This window comes from Octopus bimaculoides, chromosome 1 (assembly GCF_046866305.1).
Source record: "Octopus bimaculoides isolate indiv1 chromosome 1, ASM4686630v1, whole genome shotgun sequence".
In the NCBI taxonomy this organism is placed as follows: Eukaryota; Metazoa; Mollusca; class Cephalopoda; order Octopoda; family Octopodidae; genus Octopus; species Octopus bimaculoides.
In genome coordinates this window covers 8646840-8672243 of record NC_142928.1, presented here as the reverse complement: position 1 = coordinate 8672243, position 25404 = coordinate 8646840, and the positions used below count along the sequence as shown (strand labels likewise).

At 37.4% G+C, this 25404-nt stretch overlaps 1 protein-coding gene across 1 annotated transcript in view; it reads left to right on the top strand.

Annotated features, from left to right (window-relative positions):
• LOC106881135 (mitogen-activated protein kinase 1) overlaps positions 1-25404 on the top strand; it is an 87181-nt gene that overhangs the window by 51407 nt on the left and 10370 nt on the right. The window contains exons 2-4 of the mRNA XM_052978297.2: positions 6332-6458; positions 15940-15995; positions 19373-19562. Coding sequence (XP_052834257.1) covers positions 6332-6458; positions 15940-15995; positions 19373-19562 — 373 coding nt within the window. The remainder of the gene's footprint in view (positions 1-6331; positions 6459-15939; positions 15996-19372; positions 19563-25404) is intronic.

Sequence of the window (25404 nt, the reverse complement as noted above, 5' to 3'; positions counted from 1 at the left end):
TATCAATCTTCACGTCCCGTGTCTCACAGCAAAACATTTTGCATTCAAACTTCATATAATCTGTCCTTCATTTTTAGAGAGAAGCCATTTGTTGCCAACAAAGGCAACAGCTTTGTCAACTTTCCCCAACCCTGTATTTTGACTTCTATACTTTCTGAACAGCCACTCCTACTGCTAATTAGGGTACCCAAGTAACAAAAGTTGTCAACTTCAAGGGAGCTGTCTTGACATTTGAGACAGTACCTATTTCTCTAGTGGTGTACCTTCTCACATGAAATCTACTTTTCCTATTAACCTGCTTGTGATCCCACTACATCTTTTGTGAGTCCATTGTTTATACTGGGCCCACCCTATAGAATTTTTACTGAAACCTTTTCTGCAAATAAGCATGACCATTTCTTTGATTGTATCAGGGTCCTGTCTTCTCCCTTCATATTTTGCTTTTGTTAACTAAGATCTTTCAATTTCCACGTTTTGCTTCTCTTTGAAATTTATTTCAATTCTTTTACTGATTCTCCTCTAAGAGCTGTCAGTATACAGAACTTCTTAAGGCTAGTCAATCCGAAATTCCTCTGTTATAGTTTAGAGGCTATAATAAATAGTGGTGGTGGTGGATCGAGAACCAAGTCCTGATGAGCTTCTGCTTTCATCAACATCATCATCATCATCATTTAACATCCACTTTCTATGCTGGCATGAGTTGGACGGTTTGACTGAGGATTGGCAAACCAGGAGGCTACACCAGGCTTCAGTCTGATTTGACAAGATTTCTACAGTTGGATGCCCTGCTTAATGCCAATCACTCCAAGAGTATAGGGGGTGCTTTTTACATGCTACTGGCATGGGGGCCAATCAGGCAGTACTGGTATCGACCATGCTCAAATGGTGCATGGGAGCCAATCGTCAGGCAGCACTTGAATTTCTTGCTGAGTCTCACCTTGCTGAGTCTCACCTTGCTGACTGCAGCAACTCTGTACATGGCTTGTACAAAGGTTTAAACTTCTCTTCTAGCTGTTTTGATATTTGTTCCCTGATAACCCCTTAAATTTCCAGTCTTTCCAATCCTGTCTCTTTGTTGCTCTGGCACAGAACTGTTCCATTGCCATGTTTTTACACACCAGCCACAGGTTTGGTCTTTCCCCCCCCCCCCCCTCATAGATCATCTCATAGAAACTTTTAATCTTGTTCCCATGTTATAAATCTCTATCTCCTCTTCCTTATTGCCCCTAGGCATTGGTAAATATCTCTCTAAATGCAGAAATGATTGAAAGATTTTTCACCTTTCAGTTCTTCTTTCTCCAAAGAATCTTTTGTCTGTGAATCTTATTTCAAGACCATTAACCACTGATCTACCTGGATGGTTCATTCTTCAAAAGGACATTTTATAATCCTTTGTCTATTCCATTGCATGGTTAGAGTAAAGTCTGTCTTGTTCTTACTTGATTGGTAAGCAGTCAGGTGTCTGAGACATCTCCTGAAGATAAGGTTTCAAATCATGAGATCATTTGCATCACAGAACTCCAGCAATCTTGATTCTTTTACATGTCTTGTACCATTCCCTTAACCTCCAGAGTAGCCAGCATAGTGTTGACCAACATGCCCGTTAATGTCGCCAGCTGTCATAATGACATTGCTGTCATCTGTTACTGAGATAGCTACAAACAATAAAAAGATCTTCCGAAATATTTTTATATTGATAAATTTGATTGATTTTGGATAATTGTCTTGATTTTATTTTCATTTATTAGTATCTTGAGAAGTATTTAGTCAGGCAGTTCCAAAAACTAATACACTGTAACTATGGTTTTATTAAGGTGTGTGTGTGTGAATTTTAGTAAGTAATGTATTACCGTAAAAGAGTTATGATAATGACTGCATTCTTCAAGAGTGTTTGTTTTCAGGTAAGATTACAAGAAAGTGAAAACCAAGGCTTCTAATATTTACGAGTAAGATTAATCATTTTCTATTTAAGTATTGGAAGTTGTTCTAATTGAGAGACAGAAGAAAACATGGGTCGTGGTCTGAGGAATTCTTCACTTTCCTAATCTCGTATAAACATAATTTGACAGAGGAAGAAGTTTGATAATTCTTCTTCTTTGAAATTGATGCTTCTGCTGTTGCTGCTATGTTTATTTAATGCTGAGAAATATTTTCTTCTATAAATTTTCATTATCTCATTTACATTTTCACATTCCATAAGAGAAAAACTAACTTGAAAATAAAGCATAAGTTGAAAGATAAATAATAGTCTCAAAGTATTTTGATAGAAAAATGCTTCTGTAGTTATTATTTAAAATTCTTATTTCTGTTTGTTGTTGCCGTTTTACCACAATATTAAAATATTCTTTTTATGTACAATCAAATATGTCTTTTATTTGGTGGAAGATGAATATTATGTAATTTGCTGGATTTTTAAAATTGAATTCATCCAAAGAGGAGGATCGGTAACAGTAATCTTTGAATGTTCTCTTAGAATGTGGAAGAGGAATAACCAGACAGATAGAGATGTTGTGTTGTAGTTAGGGTTGTTGCTGTATGGAAGTTCTGAAGATCTGACAACAATGTGGATTATATGAGTGGGGGGAGGGGTTATCAAATGGGTTGTGCAATGTTAGGTAACAGTCTTATGTAAAGTGAGCAAATTGGAATGAACAGAAGCGGCTGTTGATGCCATTGCTTGAAATGACAGGGAATGGACACAGTTTAGTGGTGATATATATGCATGTATATATACATATATATGTAGGTATGTACATATATGTATGTATATATGCATATGTTTATATATTATTTATATTATTATATGATCGCCACACATCCATTTCCAAGTAAGTTTTGACTTAATAATTACAATGCGCACTCTTATTCTACCTCTATTCTTTCTATCTATCTCCCTCTCTAGTGCTCTTCCTTTCTGTTTTTCTCTTCCACCCTTTCCCTATTCTTCTCCTCTCCCCTTCACTGTTCCCTCTCTCTCTCTCACTCTTCTTCCTTGACTCTCTCGTTGTTCACACGTGACCAACGGCCATCCATCTTTCTTTCTTCCACTTCCTTCCCAAAGACAAGACATGCTTTTGCCTGTCTCTTCTCAAAGCTCGTTTTTCCAGTGTTCACCACTTCACATTGTCTTGGCTTAACAGCCCCTCACCGTTTGCTTTTACTGTTTTGTTCTTACTGTCCTGTTTTTGTTCCTACTTTCACCCTCCTCAAAAAATCCCAAATTTTATTTAATTTACTTTGCGGGAAGGACTGTTTTAACAAAGTTGCGTCTTGTCTTGTCCCCACGTTCGAAACGCGGAGTAGATAAAACAAGGGACAGCTGATGAAGGGAATGTTCTTTATGTTGCCTGTCTCGTTTCTCTGTTTGTTTGTTTCTTTCTTTCATTGTTCGAAAAAATGTTTGTTTTTATTTTTTATGTTCTTCTTTCTCACTCTGTCCATGTTTCTTTGATGTCCTGTATCCATATATGCATGTATATATACATATATATGTAGGTATGTACATATATGTATGTATATATGCATATACTTATATATTATTTATCTTATATAAAATCTGTTCCATCTGTCTGTCTGTTTGTGCACTTAATACTTGAGTATTGTTCATCCGATCATGCTGAAATTTTAAACATGGATACATGAGAGAGATGGGCGTTCCGTAATCTAAAAAAATTTTCAAAATCGTTAGTTTCAAAGTGAGAATCGCTATTTTTGTAATCTTTATGTCTTGTTTGTTCCACCATTAAAACAACCAGTTGCTCAGACAGCCGGTTCATGCCATTTCGCTAGCAACAAGGGGGGTACAGGATGACAGTCAGCCAAAACCGTCACTATGCTGTGTCTCTCTTCTTTCCTCTCTCTGTGGGGTTAATAATCTTAATCTTTAGTTACAGTTTCTCATTCAAACTACACAATAGGCAGAATTGTTGGATTAAGACAGTAGGGTGTTTTGAGGGAGATTTGGCTGCTATTTCTACCATGTCTAGCTACCATGTAGAGGTCTGCCTCATTGATATTATATATTCCTTATGCTTTCGAAAACCGTGTTACAGATTTTGACGTATGGAGTATCAAAAGATTCAGTACTATTTTGCCTACAAATTAAACTCAATTTCCATTCACATATTTGCAATTCAAAAGTTTAACAATCTTTTCCAGAAATCAACTATCGTAAAAATTTTATACGATGATGTCACATTTTCTATATGTGTGTGTACCTTAAAAGACGTCAATCATCATGACACACACCTTCACTCACTCACTTTATCTCTCTTTCTCACCCTCTTTCTCTCTCACATACGTGTGCTCACACACACACGTCCATTTCATATAGACGTACATACATCTTTCAATTTTTACAGATACAACTGCTTACAAAAATAGGGATTACTGTATAATTTCTTTCTATGTTCATAATTTTTTGTTTATAATATTGGGGGAAATATGCCACCAAAGAAAAGACGTAATCTCTCCAGAAACAAGTATAAAGCAAGGAGGATTGTAGAAAACCGAATGCGAGAGTCTGAAGAGAGAAGCTAGATGAGATTTTCTCAACATCAGCAAATGCATGTTGCAGCACTTAATGCTGGATCATTAAATCAATGTTTTAATGATTAGGCAGAGGTCCAATAGAATAGCTCTCAGAAACAGACTACTTACAAATTTGTTCTTCACAACTCCTGAAGCTGTTTTCAGATATGATACATCCTTTTCTTATAAAAATAATAACTCTGTCTAAATTGGTGTGCTAAACACAAATTGTCTTTTCTGTAGAGCTTTAAAATTTTCAAATGAAACAAATGGTATGTGCTGCTCAGGCACTCAGGTAACATTGCCAGCACTACCAACACCTTCTCAACCTCTTATGGATCTTCTAGAAGGCACTTCCATCTAGTCAAAGGATTTTCTGAACAATATCAGACAATACAACTCTGCAAATGACATTGTTTGGTGCATCTAAGAAGATAGATAAACATGAATTTACAAAGGCGTCAAAGTTCAAGGGCAAGTCTATCACCTCACTGGTTCCCTGTTACCCCCAAATGAACAACCACAGTTCCTCCAAATTTACTTTATGAGTGATGTAAGACAACGAACCCGAAGGAGGTGTCAACATTTCAGATGAAGGGTCGTGTTAGACACAGCGCCGACTGCTGCAAAAGAGAGTACATCCACTGACAGCTTCTCAGTGCATTCAAAAATCACAAAACCCTCGCAGGTTCGGGCCTGAAATACTCCAAACAGACGCATGATGCTTAGTCAAATTAGCCCATCATTTACTCCACAAATGTTTTTTTGTTAATGCTGCACTTTCCCATATCACCTATTTCAACATAACTGTAATATATTATATACAAACTATACCATTTTAATCTCGAGCAATGCCGAGTGTCTCTGCTAGTACGTACGTACATACATACATACGTACATACATACATACATACATACATGCGTACATACATACATACATACAAACATGTAATGATTAACCATTTATGTGACAACAAAAGTAGACTTTTGTATAGAGGAATAGATTGAATATATTATACAAAGATGAATAACTCGTTGCAGTAGTGAGATCTCCTTGCCAAGCCATGGCTTCACACAACAGCTAATGAATGGTGACGTGTGCTGATTGGAAATTGGATAATTTCACATCCATGGCTTGCTGAGAGACTCTGAACACTTTGTGTGAGTGTTCCATGTTTGTATAATATGTCAGATATATAAATCAAGAGTTTTCTTAGATGAAGACAATGTGTGTGTATAGTGGGTGCACCTTTGTAGACGCCTGTGTACCGATTTGACAAAGATATTTGTGATGTTTGAAGGGCCAACACAGCAGCTGTTTGTGGCTGAAGTTATATTTGGTTTTGAAGAGGAAACCCAGCCTTTGTGGTAGAATTGCAGCTATTTAAAGAATGTGGGAATCTTCATAAGGAGTTGTCCGAGGTCGTTGAGAGTCCTTATATAGGTGTAGGGAGTGATATATCCTGTTATATATCCTGGCAACATTTTATGGTTAGAATTTTCCATTTGTGATCCTATAAAAATTAAAAATTAAAAAATTCAGAGAAAGAAATGAAATTTCAAACTTAAATTTCTCTTTTACCATTCAGTTGAAGAAACTGGAAACACAGTATTTTCTCTGTTTTCTGCTGTAGGTCGGTTCCTATGTCTTTAACAAATATATGTATTTATGAACCATATTTTCCTACTCTTCCCAGAAATTGTTGACCTTGCGCTAAAATTTGAAACTATTATTATTATTATTATTATTATTATTATTATTATTATTAATAATAATGTTGAATGTTTTTATCTATTACAGATCAGCTTTTGATAATAAAACGATGAAGAAAGTGGCCATCAAGAAAATCTCCCCATTTGAACACCAGACATATTGTCAAAGGACATTGCGAGAAATTAAGATTCTTACAAGATTTAAACATGAAAATGTGAGTTGACCTTAACGAAACACTTTCTTTCCTGAAATAACAATAATGATAATAAAATGTTTATGTCTCTTTGGCAGGGTTTGTTAATATAGAATTACAGAAACTTGATGCTTAATTTTTATGTGTCTTCCTCTTTGTGGGTAAATTAATGGAGAATTTCTCATATGATGATTGAAAGTCTATTGAGATGAAGGACAACTTCATTACTTTTGACAGAAGTTGTCAAGGTATGTGAGAATTCTTAAGAATATTCAAAATAATCCGTGTAGATGTTGACTTTGCATATGGTAAGGATCTACCCATAACCGTTTGTTACATGCAGCAATTAAGAACCCATGACAAATGTATTCTTCCAATTTCTTCATCATGGATTAACATTCATTTTCTGTACTGACAGCAGTTGGACAGGATCTGGCGAGGCTAGGAGCTGCATCAGGTTTTGCTTGTCTCTTTTGGTATGGTTTCTACTGCTAGGTGCCTCTCCTAATACCAACCACTTTACAAAGTGCCCTGGGTGTTCTTCTTCTGGCACCAGCACCAGTATTTCTCATGTAGCACCTGCATTGACAGGGTCACCAAGTAACTTACAAGAAAGTTGTAACTTTCATAGAGGAAACTATTTAAACCAGAGCATTATTATTTCTTTGGCCCATCTTTGTAATATGTACAAGTGAAAATTGTCTAGAACCTTTGGTTTCTTTATTTTTTAAAGATTACACTGCTCTTCACCACCCTCTCTCCTACCTTTCCCAACTCATGTAGCTTTGGTCACCACTGCCAGCCCCCTGCCTCCAGCCCTACCCAATCCCTACAGTTGTCAGCTTCTCTTATCTACCTCCCCTACTTATCAGTCTTATCCAATTCCCTATCACCATCTCTTACTCTCCCCTATACACTCTTGCGACTTGTACCCACCCACACTCCCTCTTCTCCCCTTACCATTTCATCTTAAGGGGCCACTCTCACATCTCACCATCATTGCTTTTATCTCTTTTCAATTCCATCTTGTCCACCCTTAGGTACCTATTCTGTTTTGGCCCCTTCTTCTCACTTTAGACTCTCGTCCCATAGCATAAAGCCATCTCCCTCTCTACTGTAGCCCCATTCAGTTGAAGGAGATCTAAGTCTTGCAGGCTGTGTGGTGACCTCATCAGTGCTGGTGTCATGAGAAGAAAAAGTACTCAATACATGCTGTAAAGTGGTTGGCATTAGGAAGGACATCCAGCTGAGGACCCATGCCAAAGCAGAGACTGGAATATGATGCTTTCTTTTCATACATGTTGGGTCCTGTCACTCATGCCAGCATCCAACATGGGATGTTAAATGATGACGACAACAACAACATGGACTTACACTGTCAACAATCTACGAGTCACAGAAGGCGGTGGAGCTGGTAGATTCGTTAGCATGTTGGGCAAAATGCTTAGTGGCATTTCGACCATCCTTATGTTCTGAGTTCAAATTCCACTGAGGTCAGCTTTGCCTTTCATCCTCTCAGACTTGATAAAGCAAGTCCCTGTTGAGCACGTGGGGGGGGGGGGGTCGAATTAATTGACTTATTCCCCTCTCCAACCTACTGGCCTTGTGCCAGTATTTGAAACCAATAGGAGAGACACAGAATGACCTAGAAAGAAACGCTAGAAGAGCAAAGAACTGATCGGTTGGTGTGTACAAGGATTGTTTCAACCAATTTCTGGCTACTGAAGCATAAAACAAAATGTGAAGTTGGTAAATATGAATTTGGAATATTGGAAGCCATGATGGATTTAGTTAATTGGATTCATCATCAACCCTAGTATTTCACTGGTACTGATTCTAGGGAAGTTAGAACTAAATTCTGTAATCTATCCACTGGCGTCATTGACATTCTATTTCCCTTTGATAGAGAGTTGTGGGTGGAACACAGCTTCTTCTGGAGTTAGTCATGTGTGACTAGTTGTCTCCAGTTTCAATCCTTGTCGTGTGCCTGGTGTCAGCTAAGATTACAAAGTTTGAGTATTGTCTTGCAATTGTCTGGGAATTCACCTCTATTACATATATTTGATAAATACATCGAATACTTTACAATAAAAAAAAAAGAACACTTTTTTTGTTTTTGTCTTTTCATGAATGGAATAAAATTTTACAAAGATGTTGCACTAATTGATAGTCTTATTCATGTCAATATTTCTGGATCATTTTAAGGCAAAAAGCTGGCAGAGTTGTTAACATGCCAAGCAAAATGCTTCGTGGTATTTTGTCCATTCTGAGTTCAGATGCCACTGAGGACCATTTTGTCTTTGCTTCTCTTCGGGGCCGATAAAATAAGGACCAGTTGCACTGGAGTCTATGTAATCGACTTATCCCTTCCTTGAACTTGCTGGCCTTGTGCCAAAATTTGAAATCAATATTTCTTGATCATTCTGTTATTGAGTGATGAAGGGATTCATGCAGTTGTTATTTTCACGTGATCATTTTTCAAACTATTCAGAAAGTCCACCAGTCAGACACATCTGTATCCTGTCCCAATCTGGACTGACATCTTTCACTATCATTCCAAACTGACTTACCATCAATCCATGTCTTCTTGTCTTCCGTCTGTCTCCAACATCTACACTCCACATCTACCCATTCTCCTTCTCATTCATACAATCTCTTACACACCCTGTCCATACAAATGTTGTTTTTCTCTCTCCTTGTATCCTTATTTCTTTATTAATCTGCAGTAACCTGTCCCCATTATCTCTACTTCTCGTGGTTCTATGTTTTCTAAAAAGGTGTGGACATTATTCCTTGCCCTCCTAAATTAACAAACTCAAGAATACATGTTCTTAACAGCTCATCATCATCATCATAACCACCGTAATCAATTTACCACCTGTGGTTTATTCTTGCTGTCATGGGTTGGACAGCCATGGAGTGTGGCATAAAATATATTTTTAAACTTCTCATATAATTGGTTGTGGTTTATTATCCTCACCCAGATCATATTCTGTATCATTTTGAGGGTGGAGAGGAAACATTTTGTGGTTTATTCTTAAGTTCTATGAATTACTTTCCTTCTTCCTAAGCCATAGGAATATTTATTTTTCTTTTACTTACAACTTTCAACCATTGAGAAAAGTCTTACATCATATATTTACTATTTTTTAAAGGAGGGGCTCTACTTGTAAGGGAGGGTAAAATGATGGGTTAGTATAGTTAATGTTAATATTAAGGTTAGTCATTGTTAATAATGTATGAGTAAGAGAAGGGCCCCAAAGGAATAGTGTGTGCATGTGTGCGTGTAATTGTGTACATTGTTTGTGGGTGAGGTGAGAGTTGAGGGGAGGAAGTAAAATAGAGGAAGTAGTTTTCGGTAAAAGATATAATAGTTTTACCAACTGTCATAGGCTCTTGAGATAACAGTGACCTCTGGTGGCTGAACTGATAAATCTGTTAGAGAAACTGTCTGACTAATTAAAACCTAGTCAATGTAATTGCTTCAGGTGGTTTCATATTTAAGCAATCTACAAGAATGTTTGATATTTTCTTGACTACCTAATAATGATAATTACTGCAGTAGTGGTTGCTTGTTCATTTCAAACAGAAGACTGGATACGAATCCTACCTTTACCCACATGATGGTACCCTTTATTCCTTGCTAACCATAATCATACTCATCACTAAAATCTTCAGACTTTGTCCATCACCCCTTTTAGTATTCTGGTCCTTGAATACCTTTAGCTAAGTCCAATCTCTTTCAGGGACTAAAGCTAATGGTTAGGGTGGCTTTGTAGCCAGTGCAGGTGTGAGTGGGCGGGTGGAAAATTTGCTTCCCAATCACATGGTTTTGAGTTCAGTCCTACTGCATGGTACCTTAAGTAATGGTATTTTACTATGACTCCAGGCTGACCGAAGGCTTTTTAATGAATTTGGTCGATAAAAACTGAAAGGAAGCTTGCTCTGTGTGTGTGTGTGTGTGTGTGTGTGTCCTTGCCTTGATATAGGGTAATAGTTGTGTCCCTGTCATACAAGTGATGTCCTTCATTTCCAGTCTTCTGCAAAAACATGTCTAATTGTGGGGAAAACATTACCTTATTTAGAAACGGGTGAGGATTGGCAACAAGAAGGATTTCTTGTTGTAGGAAATCTGCCTCAGTAGACTGTGTCCAGCTGATGCCAGGATGAGAAGTGGGCTTTGGAAGGATGATGATAATGATGTGCTAACATCAATGGCACCAAGATTGGTGTAAAGTCAGATTACAAGGAATTGATTGTTACTGAACGGTTTGAAAATATGGCTCAAAGTTACCTTAGATCAAACATTAAAGGAACTATCCTCAAAGTCATTGTTGTGTTGACCTTGTTAGATCTAATTCTGTCAAAAGTGCAGCAGTCAATTTTGACGGTTATTGTTGTGTCAAGTCTATTACATCTGAAGTTTGAGTTTGTCATATTAGTTTTATTTTTTAACCTGATGTTCTTATATGTGGCTGATAGTCATTTCTTCAAGTTCTTCAAGAGTGGAATACCGACATGTTATCTTCTAGCCTGGCATAATGGTTCAATGGGTTTAAAGAACTAAAGACTTATTAGAAGCTATTACTTGGGGATTTTTCCTCTATTGCAACAGTCTTATTTTGGGTTTGTCTTCTAAACTTTGGATTGTTGAATTGCGTGAAACACTAAAAAGATTCATTCTTATCTCAGAACGATCAGTTTAGAAACTTCAGAAACTGGACATGTAACAACAAAAGCTAAAGTGATTTATGGTTATTATGCCAGCCGAAGAGTCAGCTTTATATAAAGGTCATTCTGGGAGTCAATTCTGCCGAAGAGTCAGCTTTATAGAAAGGTCATTCTGCCGAAGAGTCAGCTTTAGAGAAAGGTCATTCTGGGAGTCAATTCTGCCGAAGAGTCAGCTTTATAGAAAGGTCATTCTGCCGAAGAGTCAGCTTTAGAGAAAGGTCATTCTGGGAGTCAATTCTGCCGAAGAGTCAGCTTTATAGAAAGGTCATTCTGGGAGTCAATTCTGCCGAAGAGTCAGCTTTATAGAAAGGTCATTCTGGGAGTCAATTCTGCCGAAGAGTCAGCTTTAGAGAAAGGTCATTCTGGGAGTCAATTCTGCCGAAGAGTCAGCTTTATAGAAAGGTCATTCTGGGAGTCAATTCTGCCGAAGAGTCAGCTTTATAGAAAGGTCATTCCTTGAGTCAGTTCTACTTTTGAATGGAGAATATCAGAATGTTTGAGTATTATCCTTGGTTATTGCATTCTGATGTGTTGTGATTAACACAGAGTATGAGATTATATGAGATTAGTTATGAAAGTGTTGCAGCTATAGATGGAGGCCTGAAGTCTGCTTATCAACCACATGGCTTTAGGTTCAGTCCCACTGCATGGTGCCTTGGGCAAGTGCTATGCTACTATAACCCTGGGTCAAGCAAAACGTGAGTGGATTTGATAGATAGAAACTCAAAGAAGTCTGAGTTTGTGTGTACACGCATGCACACACGCACATTGTGCTGAGTGAAAAGGTTTGCAATATGTTGGCAACTTATTTGCTTTATTCATCAAATTACAACCAAAGCTGCCTAGCATTCAAAGAAGAGGCCATCGTGTTGCCATGTCTGAAGCCACTTTTCTGCCAATTCTTTCATTCCTTTGCTGATACCAGTTCTTGTCCTTTGAAGCAAGGAACTCTTTCACTAGAGCTTCTTCCTCCTTTTGGTTCATAAAGCATTGCCAGTGCAGGAAGTGAGCCATGGATTGGATCTAGCAATAATCTGAGGGAGCTAGACTTTGTGCTGAGTGCTGGGTGTGGCATCACTTCAGTTCCCTCAATTCCCTGAAGTTTATTCCGGGTCATTCAACCTGTATGAGGTCTTGCATTGTCTTGCTACAGAAGAGCTTGCTTCCTGTTAACCAACGCTGGCTGTTGTTGCCACACAATGGCATATGTCCACTCCAGTTTTTCAGAGTACAGAGGTTGGCATCGATGGTTTGACTGTCTGGAATCAACTCATAGCAAATAATTCCACCTGCATAATTCCACCAGACACAGAGTATCACCTTGTCTTTGGAACATTCATGGTTGGCAACAGATTCTGGATGCTGGTGCCCTTCCTTAGCCACTGCTTATGCACATTAGAATTGCAGAAAAATTTCTCTCTTGGATTATTATTTGTTCCGATCTTTGACTCACTTCCTGCAACACTTCATCAACCAAGAGGAGGTGGAAGCCTCAGTGAAGGAATTCTTTGTCACAAAGGGCAAGAACTAATATTAGTATGGGATCAAAAAAGGTGGCTTTAGACATGGCAACACGATGGTCTCTTCTTTGAATTCTTGGCTGCTTTTTTTGTAACTTTATGAATAAAGCAAATAAGTTACCAACATATTGCAAAAACCTTTCACTCTTTTCAGCACAATATATGTGTGTGTGTATGCACACAAACACACACGTGCACACACACACGCATTATCACACAGTCAGTGTGAGTCAGCATACTTGATTGATTGTCTATCTTTTATACATGCTATAAATACACAACATGTATACATTTATTATCAACACATGGTGGCTTTTTCAAATACAGAGTTCATTGTTGCAGATTAAGATGAGATCACAATGTGAAAAACAAACCACTTCCTTAACTCTGTTTTGGAACTGAAATATGCAAATTGGTTGTAGTCAGGGAATTTCTTTAACCAGAGACTTTACCTATAAATTCCAATTCAAAGTTAATATGAAATTAGCTTCTTTACCAGGATCTGATCAAGCAGATCTATGACAGTTTATGGATGATCCCAAGTTGTTTGACGGCAAATAAATAATTAATCAAACAACTTGAAATTGTTCACAAATAGGAAATGTTATCTATAATCTTCTCTACTTGTTGTTGCCTGATCAGGAAGAAGGCACTAGTAGTACTGTTTCTTAGGGTCGAACTGAGACTCTGTCTCTGATTTGTTAATCTATAACACTTTTTCTGTAACTTTTGTAACCTGTTCCTCCAAATTGATGCCTCTGAAGTTTCCTTTCTCTGGAGGTACTTTAACAATGATACTTTCTCTACCAATCATTGGCTATGACACCATCCTCTACTGAATGACTGATGCTGTGCATGATTAGCGGATGACCTACCTTGTCACATATTTTCAGTATCTCACTGACGATATCTAGCTGTCGGACTGCCTTCATATTCTTAATGACCCTACCTACCACACCTTGCTATCAATTTCTATTGTTGTTCCTTCAGTTGAGTTTGTTTCCAGTTGGTCATCTTTCTTCCAGGCATTCTTCATATTCAACAACCTCTCATGAAAGCATTTCATTTATACTTCTAATGACATCATGATTTTCTCTAGAACATTCTCTAGCAATATAGAAGACCTCACACCTAATCCTCAAGTTGCAAAACACACAAAACCCTTTTACTCTCTTCTAGCAAAATATGTCTCACTCCTAACTTTCTTCTATTTCATTGACATTCTTGTCTATTGCCCACTTTTTTTTTTCCAGTCCTTCCAAGCCTGTCTCTTAATTTTTATGGCTCTTTTTACAACGCTTTTAAACCCTCGTCTCACATTTTATATGGTTAAAGTCTTGCACCAGTCATAGATCTGACCTGTGGCCCCCCCAGGTTACCCTATAGAAAATGCCAAATTTCTTCTTTGTCATAAGTCTGTCTCTTGCTCGTAACCTCATATTTATGAAGCAAATAACATAATCGTTCAGCCATTCCTTCTAAGAATATACACATTTCAAGATGATTTGTCTGAAAATTTCAATGAATCTTGATAAGCTTCAATCTTCAGCTGTAAAACCCTTTAACGACCAATGTATGTTCATTATAATGGAAGTCATTTTTAGGGGAGGGAGGTGGGGAAAGTTGGTAGAGTCTTGCTGCATTTAGTTTTGTACTTCAGGTTCTAAGTTTAGATCCTGCCAAGGTCAACTTAACCTTTCATTTTCCCAGAGTTGATAAAGTACCAGTCACATACTTGGGTTGATGGTGTCAGTTAAGCTCCCACCCCTTCAAAATTGCTGGCCTTCTGTCTGAACCAGAAGCAATTATGTTTTATAGGCTGCTCAGTTTTCTAGACTCCGAAATATTTTGGCAGAAATAATGTATTTTCTTCCTGCTCTACCTACAGAATATTTAGGTGGGACCATTATAAATCTGTGGCACTTGAGACAAAAATATGGACAGACTAAAGAAATCTGATTCTTCCAAAGATAGAGAGGAATTTAAAAAAAAAAACCAATGTGAATAATTTCAGAATATAGACGTAGGCATGACTGCGTGGTTAAGGTGTTTGTTTGGTTAAGGAGTTTACTGAAGATGCCAATTTGTGGCATCTTTGGTAAATGTTTTCTATTATGATGTCAGGCCATAATAGAAGAAATTTATTCCAGACAATAATAATAATAAAGTGATTGCTAGTGAGTGGAATTGGTAAATGGAGAATGTATGGAAACTTGAGTTTACATAGTTAGATATGTGTGTGTGTTGTGTGTGCCAGCATTCACATCTGTGTGTCTTTGCATTGATTCCATTTGACTGGTGGTGATGTTACATTTACATCCCGCTGTGAATTACTGTTATATAGTTTGAGGGTTTTGTCAAATTTGGATTTGTGAAGACCAATTGTAATGAAAGCACCTTACTTGGAAAACAGACCATGGTTGGTGCTAAGTAGCGCATCCAACCATAGAGTGTTGTCACATAGAAGCAATGATGTGGATGATGATCATGATTTAGTAGTAGTAGTAGTAGTAATTTTGCAAAAGTGAATTGCTTTAGCTCAAAATCCAGTCCAATTTAATCATCATCATCGTTTTGATGTTCACTTTTCTATGCTTGCATGGGTCAAACAGAATCTGTTCTGACAGCTTTTCTACGGCTGAATGCCTTTCCTGTCACCAACCCTCACCTATTTTCAAGTAAAGTAATATTTCCCGTTGCTGGGACATATGTTTTTCACAGAAGACTGGAACCAATGTTACTGGTATGGTGGTGATGCTTCTTCACAGCCATCATGACAAGGGTCTACACACATACGAATATATAGATTATATATACACCCCAGGATTAGACTATTTTTTTTATACTCAATATACAACATTTACATACCACTATGAAATCACAGTCCTATATATGTATACTTTTTTACTAAGGTGCCATGCAGTGGGATTGAACCTTTTACCACATGCTTCCCAACCATGCAGCCACATCTGCACCATTCATTTCCTCGAAATTATTTCCATAAATATTGACAGAAGGGAAATAACTTTTTGTGAAATATTAATGGAAATATTTAATATTATTTCATTGCTTTTGAATGATTTTGTCAAATTTCAAACACATTTGCTATGTCTAACATTCTAGATATGTTACACCATGTTATTCCATGATACTCCATGACTACATTAGTCACATTTGTGTCTAACATTCCATGTTGATCCATGTTTCTCCTTTATGTGAAATTTAATTCTTTCTTTTCTTTCTTGTTTCAGGTTATTAATATTCAAGACATCATTAGGCATCCATCCGTGGATGAGATGAAAGATGTGTATCCTTCAAATAATCTCTTTTCCTCGTTTATATTTACTCAACTAAAAATTCTCTCTGTTTTGTGATAGCCATTAAGCTTCATATATCTATCTGTCTATCTTTCTGCGTGCGTGTGAATTGTTATTTGACTGTTATGTATTCTTTCTCTGTCTTGGGTAAAACCCCCTCAAAATATTATAATAAAGTTTTATTACCTGTTAGATTATTTTTCTAAATTTCCTATAAAATGAAATATCAATAACTAACAGGATGCATTTTCTGGAAGCATGTGGCTGGGAAGCAAATTTCTTGCCACACAGTCACGTCCGTGCCTATAGAGATAGAAGTAACAACAACATAAAACCAGTTCTTTAGTGATTATCTCAGATATTAAACTGGAATCTTTGTTGTTTTTCGCTGTTATTATGTTTATGGTAGGTTTTTTTTTGTTGTTTTATTTTCTTCAATCAATAAGATTATTTTCTCTTCCACTCCTGTTGTGTCTCTTAGTCTCTGCCTCTCATATTCGTGTTAATTGCACATGCTGAATGCACCAATTTTATCATACCAACAGACACATTAATTAAATCCTATTTTACGTTCCAGTACAATGTGTAAAGTCTTCATTAGGTTTGTCTTTGGAATTAGGAATCGACATCACCCCCTCCCCCTTCACGGCCTTCTAGATGAAAAGAAAAATAGTATTTTAAAAAATTTATGCTTATATTTTCCTTATTTGGAAAATTGTTTTATATCCAGAAGATTCTAATAATTAATAAAAATGAATCGTTTTACTCTCACTTATTTTAACAAGCTCTCTCTCTCTCCCTCTCTCCCCTTCACATTATAATAATGACCTCTTATGACCTCTACACTCGACTTCAATGTCCATTTATGTCAACTGTTGGCTTGGACACGTGTAATTTACTTCTATTTTCGTATCACTAATTGCTTTCAACTCTACCTTTTTTTTCTTTTTCTGCTTTTCTTTTGCCTCTTTCTAAACCGCCATACTTTCTACTCCTAACCTTTATGTATTAACAGTCTCCCCCCCCCCCCCTCTCATTAAAACATTCAGTATTTCGATGTTTTAGAGGCAGAAAATTAGTCCAAATTCTGATGAAGAATTGTTTAAGGAATTAAATAAAGAAAAGCATTTTTTTTTTGTGGTGGTTGTTTCTTATTTTTCCTTCGGATGAAATGTTTTTTAGTTTCAAAGTAAATAATTCTTTCTAGTAGAGGCACAAGGCCTGCAATTTTAAGGGAGGGGAATAGTCGATTACATCAACCCCCCAGTACTCAGCTGGTACTTAATTTATCAACCCCTGATGAGAAGCAAAGCTGATCTCACTGGAATTCCAGCTCAGAACATAAAAGACAAACAAACTGCCACAAAGCATTTCGCTCAGTCTGCTCCTGGTTCTGCCAATTTGTTGCCTTAGTTTCAAACTAAATAAAAACAATTTGAGTAATTCATTCAATCTTTAATTAACTCAGTCTTTGGTTTCTTTTAGTTTAATTCTGGAGAACTTTAACTATAAGTTTTAACAATCAACACTCACATGCTTGGTTGAATCAAAACAGCTTTCTTAAGAAAATTAACCAACGTCAGAAAAAAGCTTTCAATCTGTCATTTCTGAATAAAAATTAGTAATTCACTGGTTTGTCTACTAAATTTACTTTTGTCTAGTTGTTGATCTACATCATTGGCATGTTAATCGGTTCAGGATAGGCTCTAATGTTATTTGTATTGTAATTGAAATCTAGTGAATGTCTACGATAGCTGATATAGCGAGTTGATATAACGAGTGGATATAATTAGACAAACTATGGAGTCTCTCATCAAATTTCAATTCTCTTCTACAAATCTTCTCTCAATCGATGAACTTTTTACAGAACTTCACTGCAGTTTCGTTTTTATCTTTTTTTTGTTTTGTTTTATTTTATTTGTTTCAGTCATTGAACTGTGGCCATGCTGGGGCACTGGCTTCAAGGGTTTAGTCAGACAAATTGATCTCAGAACTTAAAAAAAAAAAAAAAAAAAATCTGGCATTTATTCTGTCATTCTCATTTGCTGAACCACTAAGTTACAGGGTCATAAGCAAACCAGTTCTGGTTGTCAAATGATGGACACACACACACACACACACAGAGGATGAGCTTCCATACAATTCCTTCTACTAAATCCACTCACAAGGCTTTCATCGGTCCAAGGCCACAGTAGAAGACACTTGCCTTAGGTGCCATGCAGTGAGACTGAACCTGGAACTGTGTGGTTGGGAAGCAAGATTCTTACCACACAGCTATGACCACAACACACGATGAGCTTCCATACAGTTCCTTCTACCAAATCCACTGAGAAAGCATTGGTCAGCCCAAGGCCACAGTAGAAGACACTTGCCCAAGTTGCCATGCAGTGAGACTGAACCCAGAACCACTGGTTGCAAAGCCAGTTTCTTATTTTATGACATTTGGATCTATTTCATTTATGTTTTATGTAGTGTTTTTGGTACCGAAAGACTTTCAAACTTCGTATACTTATCTATTTTGTGTTATAGAATAGAAAAAAATTTTTGTATTCGAATTTATTTCATGTAAAAAATTGTCTTATTTCGATAATTTCTACTAATCACTGACGTCTATTCAGTTGAAAACAGTTAGTGCTGTAACGGTGTATATCGTATTAATCCCCTGACCCTAACCCTAAAACTAACCCTAACTCTAAAATTGTTACACACATAAATACGCACAGCGTAATTTATTATATGAACAATATATGCGTATAAATTACGATTAAACCGGATGAAATATGTCACAGGGAAAAACATTTTTATGACCGCCCAGCAGTAACTCTATTCAGCTGAATAGATGTCAGTGATTGGTTGAAATTACAGAAATACGACAACTTTAACATGGAATAACTTGCGATGTACGTTTTTTTGTTAAGAAGACTAAGAGTAAAAGATGTTTTATATGACACATTCTACCAGTGTCCCAAGTTTCAAAGTGTTTCGTTAGTGTTTCGTTAAGAAAATACTGGTGCCCCCGTTTTGAAATAGATCCTGACATTTTTACATTTGTTTTTGTGTGAGTTGCAGCATGGAAGAAAAAAGATGTTTGATGATGATGATGATGGTGGTGGTGGTGGTGGAGAGAGAGAGCAAACTTCTTTCAGTTTTCTCATGTGGCACAATGGTTGATGTGGTGAGGAAGGACACTTCGTAACCACCCAACAACCAATGCCTGGTCAAAGAGAAAGAAATGAAATGCTATGCAGGAAAGTGTTTGATCCTAAGTTTGTTTGATCGTAGCTGATTCTGTGATGTCTGACCTGCAACCAATGTCTTTGAAATGTCTTTAATGGAATCTGTTGTTTACTTAACACAAATCTCTCAGCTATATCGTTCAATCTTTGATGGAGACAGATATGTACAAGTTGCTGAAAACTCAGAGACTCAGCAATGATCATGTGTGTTATTTCTTGTATCAGATACTGCGTGGTTTAAAATATATTCATTCTGCTAATGTGTTGCATCGGGATTTGAAACCCAGCAACCTCTTACTGAACACCACCTGTGATCTAAAGGTACGTATCATCATTTATTAAAACTTTATCTTTGCTCTTTAAACAACCTAGTAAAAAGATCATCCAGTTAATCTGAATATCCAGTCTTCAGTGATAAGACACTGATGCTACAAGCTTGCTAAAGTCAGTGAGGATTATTAATTACAAAAAAAAAAAAAAAATCAATTTCGGTCAAATTCAACTGAATGTCTAACTGTATATTTGATTGTGCATTGGAAATATATATATATACACACCAGAGTAAGCACATAAATGCAAAACAAGGTGGGAAAAAATAGTACTCAAATACCAGAGGTAGAGTAATATGCTTTATTAAAAAGCAGCAAAAAGATCACAAAAACTGTTACTCAGAGTTTCACGTTCCCCTTCGTCGGACAGTTTTGTTTAGAATGGTTAAAGTGTATGTATATAATATATATATATATATTCATCATTTGTATAAACACCAAAACCTTTGAAAAAAGTTGAATTAGAATTAGTGTATGTCTTCCATATTTCCTGATATTACCCATGGAGGCAAAATTAGACTTCCAAAGTTTGGTGAGTAATACTAGCTGTAGCCAATGCTGGTGTCACGTACCTGACACCCATGGCGGTGGCACATAAAAAGTACCTTTTGAGCGTCAAGCGTCACAGAGGCAATGACAAATGACTGAGACCTTCAGCAATCTGCTGTGCTTGAGAAGGAAGACCCGTCAAGCCAAGTGAAATCATAGTTGTGACAGATACTGGCGTCACGCAACTGCCACCTGTGCTGGTGACATGTAAAAGCACCCATTACACTCTCAGAGTAGTTGGTGTTAGGAAGGGCATCCAGCTGGAGAAACCATGCCAAATCAGACTGGAGTCTAGTGCAGCCCCCACCCAGCTTACCTGCTTTGGTCAAACCATCCAACCCATGCCAGCATGGACAATGAATGTTAAATGATGATGATGATGATGATGATATAAATATGTACTTAAGGTTGAAAAGTAACACACGATTTGATATGTATAAGGAAAATAAGACAAGGCCGAAAATGCTGAAGTAATTTCATTATGAAATACATTTTGTACCGGTTTCAGTCTTTCCGAATTTTTCAACTCAGAGTAAAACACGAGAAACAATTAAATCAAATGTTTTGTAAATATTTCCATAGTCTTCATGTAGGTAGGACATTTTCCTTTTTTTCTTTCTCTCGTTTCCTTTGTGAAGGTTCGGTAGGTAGTGGCAGATCTGAAGAAATCTTGGGAAAAATAATCCAGTGAGACATGAGTTGGTTTTAAGAAATACATAGGTTGAGCAAATCATCATTTCACATCCATTTTCCTTTGTTGGCATGGGTTGGATGGTTTGACAGGTGTTTAGAGAGTGAGAGAGAGAGATTACACATACATCATTTAACATCTACTTTCTATGCTGGCATGGGTTGGATGGTTTGACAGGAGCTGGTAAGGCCGGGAGCCACACCAGGCTCCAGTTTCTGTGGTTGGATGCCCTTCCTAATACCAATCACTTTACCGAATGTACTGGGTGCTTTTTACATGGCACCAGCACCAATATCAATTCTGCTGTGGTGGATGGGTCTTCTTGAGTGTACAGTAAGGCAGCACATATCTTGGTCCTTTGTCATCTCTTTCATAAGACTCAGTGTCTTGAGATCAGCCTTCAGTACTTCATTCCATGTGTCCTTGGGTCTCCCTCTTCCACAAGTTCCTTCCACTTCTCTTTGCAGCTGTCTACATCCATATGCATCACATGACCAAACCAGCACCGTCATCTTCTCTCTTGCATCTAATTCCTCTTATGTCTAAATTTTCTCTCAATACACTTTGTGCACTGTTGCACATGTACACTGACAGTGCACATCCAGTGGAGCATACTAGCTTCATTCCTCTCTAGTCTTCTGCATTCAGGGCCTATCTCTCACCGCCATGTAGCATTGCTCTTTCTATACATGCATCATACACACACCTTTTACACTTCAATAGTGTCTTCTAATGTCCAGTGCTATATTGGTTGGAGTAGAAATAGTTTTTCTGCAAAAGAACCCGAGTGCTCTTAAAATAGGCGCAGGAGTGGCTGTGTGGTAAGAAGCTAGCTTACTAACCACATGGTTCCGGGTTCGGGCAAGTGTCTTCTACTATAGCTTCAGGCCGACCAAAGCCTTGTGAGTGGATTTGGTAGATGGAAACTGAAAGAAGCCCGTCGTATATATGTATGTGTGTGTTTGTTCCCCCCACCATCACTTGACAACCGATGCTGGTGTGTTTACGTCCCCATAACTTAGCAATTCGGCAAAAGCGACTGATAGATGAAGTACTAGGCATACAAAGAATAAGTCCTGGGGTTGATTTGCTCAACTAAAGGTGGTGCTCCAGCATGGCTGCAGTCAAATGATTGAAACAAGTAAAAGAGTAAAATGGACTAGATTGTTATTGTCACCTTGGTGCTGGAGTGTGCCCATGTTATTCATGGGACCTGTGCATGTCTGTATGAATGATACCAGAATGCACAAGTTTAAGGTGGAGTGAAGGGGAGTTTGTTTTGTGTGTGTGTATGGTAGATGTAACTATAAATAGGTGCACTTGAGTCAATATAATTGTGAATAGATTCCAATTAGCATAATTAGCAATGAAAGGAAACTTCTGATGTAAGAGACCGTGATGTATAGAAGGTAGATGAACTCCGACCTTCACACTAAATTTGTCAATGGAGTCATTGTTGACTCTCATTCTACTCTCTGCGTCTTTGTCTGTCGCTTATGAGCTTATTGTTTACACCTGATTTCCTCATTGATCACAAAATTGCTGAGCAACATAAACCAGGTATAACAGTTTATTCTTAGTTAAGTATTTCTCCTGTAGTTGCCTCACAAGGAAGAGTGTCTCTGTGGTACCCCTTCCAGGCACAAAACCCCACTGCATCTCACCTAGGTCTTCTCATGGGTCAATTGTACTCTGTGACCTTCATAACCTGATCTAGTAGTTTGATTACTCTACAGCTGTTCCTCTCTAAGGCATTTTCTCTGCCCTTGTAGCAGTTTACGACTTGATTAATTATCCAAGTGGTAATATATAGAAATGTCAATTAAAATAAGAAATTATGATAAGTAACATGTCTTAATTAACATTTCCTACTTTGGCTCAAGAGTAGTTTTTTTTTTTTTTTTTTTTTTTTAAGGTTTAGTTTTAGTATTAAGTGAATGTACATGGTTAGTATTTAATTAATCCAGTCAGATAAAATTAAAAGTGGAAGGAATTGAATTCACCATAGCAAGGAGAACAGAACTAAGGACTGATGTACTCTGTCCTTTTTTGCTTCTTGCTGCTGCTGATGACGACAGTGGTGGTGGTGACAGCTCATCCTGTATTATGAGTAGAAGGTCACAAATATATAGAGAAGGGATGTGGTCAATTGAAGTAACCCCTGTATATTATTAATATTTTATAGAAGAATAAAAGGCAGGTCATGACTCCAGCAAGATTTGAACTCAGAACATAAAGGCCCTTAGTGAAATAGTTTGTCACTTCACTGTTTCTGCTATTTCTCTCTTGTCCAATAATAATAATAATAATAATAATAATAATAATAATAATAATAATAATTCTTTCTACTATAGGCACAACACCTGGAATTTTGGGGAGGGGTGGAGTTGATTACATTGACACCAGAATACAACTGGTACTTATTTTATTGATCCTACAAGGATAAAAGGCAAAGTTGAGCTTGGCAACATTCAAACTCGAATGTAAAGATGGACGAAATGCCGCTAAGCATTTTGCCAGCTTGCTATAGTAATAGTAGTAGTAGTTGTAGTAGTAGTAATAATAATAATATACAGTAAATATTCAATAAAATAAACACCCAGCACATCATGTCGTCTACAGCACATCATGTCGTCAAACAGAACAACACAACTCACATTACACACAATACAAACACTAAAACAACAAAAAACTGTAATCAGACACGATAAAAAAAACAAAAAAAAAACTGATGCAATACAATACTGGGAAGAGTTTGTATTCCCCTAACAACAACAATAAAACAAAAACCATTTACAATGTTACACACATCCCAACAATACGGTGGTGGAGCAGGGGATGCAGCAGAAATCTGCCTGAAACTATCAAATGTTGAATAATAATAATAATAATAATAATAATAATAATAATAATAATAATAATAGTTGTTTCTAACATAGGCATAAGGCTAGAAGTTTGGGGAGAGATGGTTGGTAAATGAAGTCAACTTTAGTATTTGATTGGTACTTTATTTCATTGATCCCAGAAGGATGAAATATGAATTTGACTTTGGTGAGATTTGATCTTAAAATGAAAATAATATTGCCAAATGCCTTAATGACAACAACAATGGTGGTGATTATTTGGAAAAAGTACATTTTTACTAATATTAAATTAGTAAATACTGTGGAATTATGCTTTATGAATGGTTTCTTGGGTAACAAAACACACAAGCTGGGGAGTATTGGTGGGAGGAGAGCATTAGTTGGTGCCTGGCTTTCCCTCCATGCACATCCCTGCTTGAATATGCCATACCTTCTCTGGAATTTCCTATGGGAAAAATAGTTTTGCTTTATGAACATTTCCAGTGATGAACACCCTTTGGAAATGAAATAAATTCATAAACCAAGGTACTAGTGTCATGTCAAAAGCACCCGTTACATAAAAAGCATGCAGTACACTCTGTAAGGTGGTTGGCATTAAGAAGGGCATCCAACCATAGAAACCAGGCCAAAACAGACAACTGGAGCCTGGTGTAGCTCTGAAGCCTACCAGTTCCTGTTCAAATGTCCAACCTGGGATGAGGTGGTGAAGCATGACCTTTGAACATTAGGCCTCACTGAGGCAATGACTAGTGACTGAGACCTCTGGAAATATGCTGTGCGTGAGAAGACCCGGCAAGCCAAGTGAGACCATAATCTGTGGCCTCTGCCAGGGGTGTAATCAGCCCATTTATGCGTACCTTTCCTTCATTGGACACTAAACTCTGCTTGCGGAGGCCTGTTGAGGCAAGTGAAATCAAAATCGAATCAAATTTGATGACTGGCACCTGTGCCAGTGGAGTGCTAAGAGCATCACCTGAGCATGATCATTGCCAGAGCAGCTGTCTGGCTTCCATGCCAGTGGCATGTAAATAACACCATTTGAGCGTGATCGTTACTAGCGATGCCTTACTGGCACTTGAAAAAACATTTGAGCGAGGTTGTTGCCAGTGCCGCTGGACTGGCTCCCGTGCAGGTGGCATGTAAAAAACACCATTTGAGCATGGCCGTTGCCAGTACTGCCTGACTGGCCCTCGTGCCGGTGGCACGTAAAAGCACCCACTATACTTTTGGAGCGGTTGGCATTAGGAAGGGCATCCAGCTGTAGAAATTCTGCAAGATCAGATTGGAGCCTGGTGCAGTCATCTGGTTTACCAGTCCTCAGTCAAATCGTCCAACCCATGCTAGCATGGAAAGCAGACATTAAACGATGATGATGATGATGATCAAAAGTCCTTGTATTAAAATAGATTTGTACATAGCACCACTGCACATCATTAAAAGGTTTATATTAGTCTTGCTTACATTACTATTAACCTGACACTAAAAGCTCTTATCTGAAAAAATGTTTTACAGGCGTAAAATATTTTACATGCATTTTGCATAAAATTAAATACCATTATTATTGATTTAACATCCTTTCAATCAACGTGAAGGAAAATAAATCTCGCAATAATTGTGGGAATGGTGATAAAAGAATTCTTCAGCCTGAAATCCCTTTCCCTACTGGAATCCTGAAATTTCTCCCCAGTGAAGAACTGCAAGAGAAAATGTTACAGTTTAACTTTAATGTT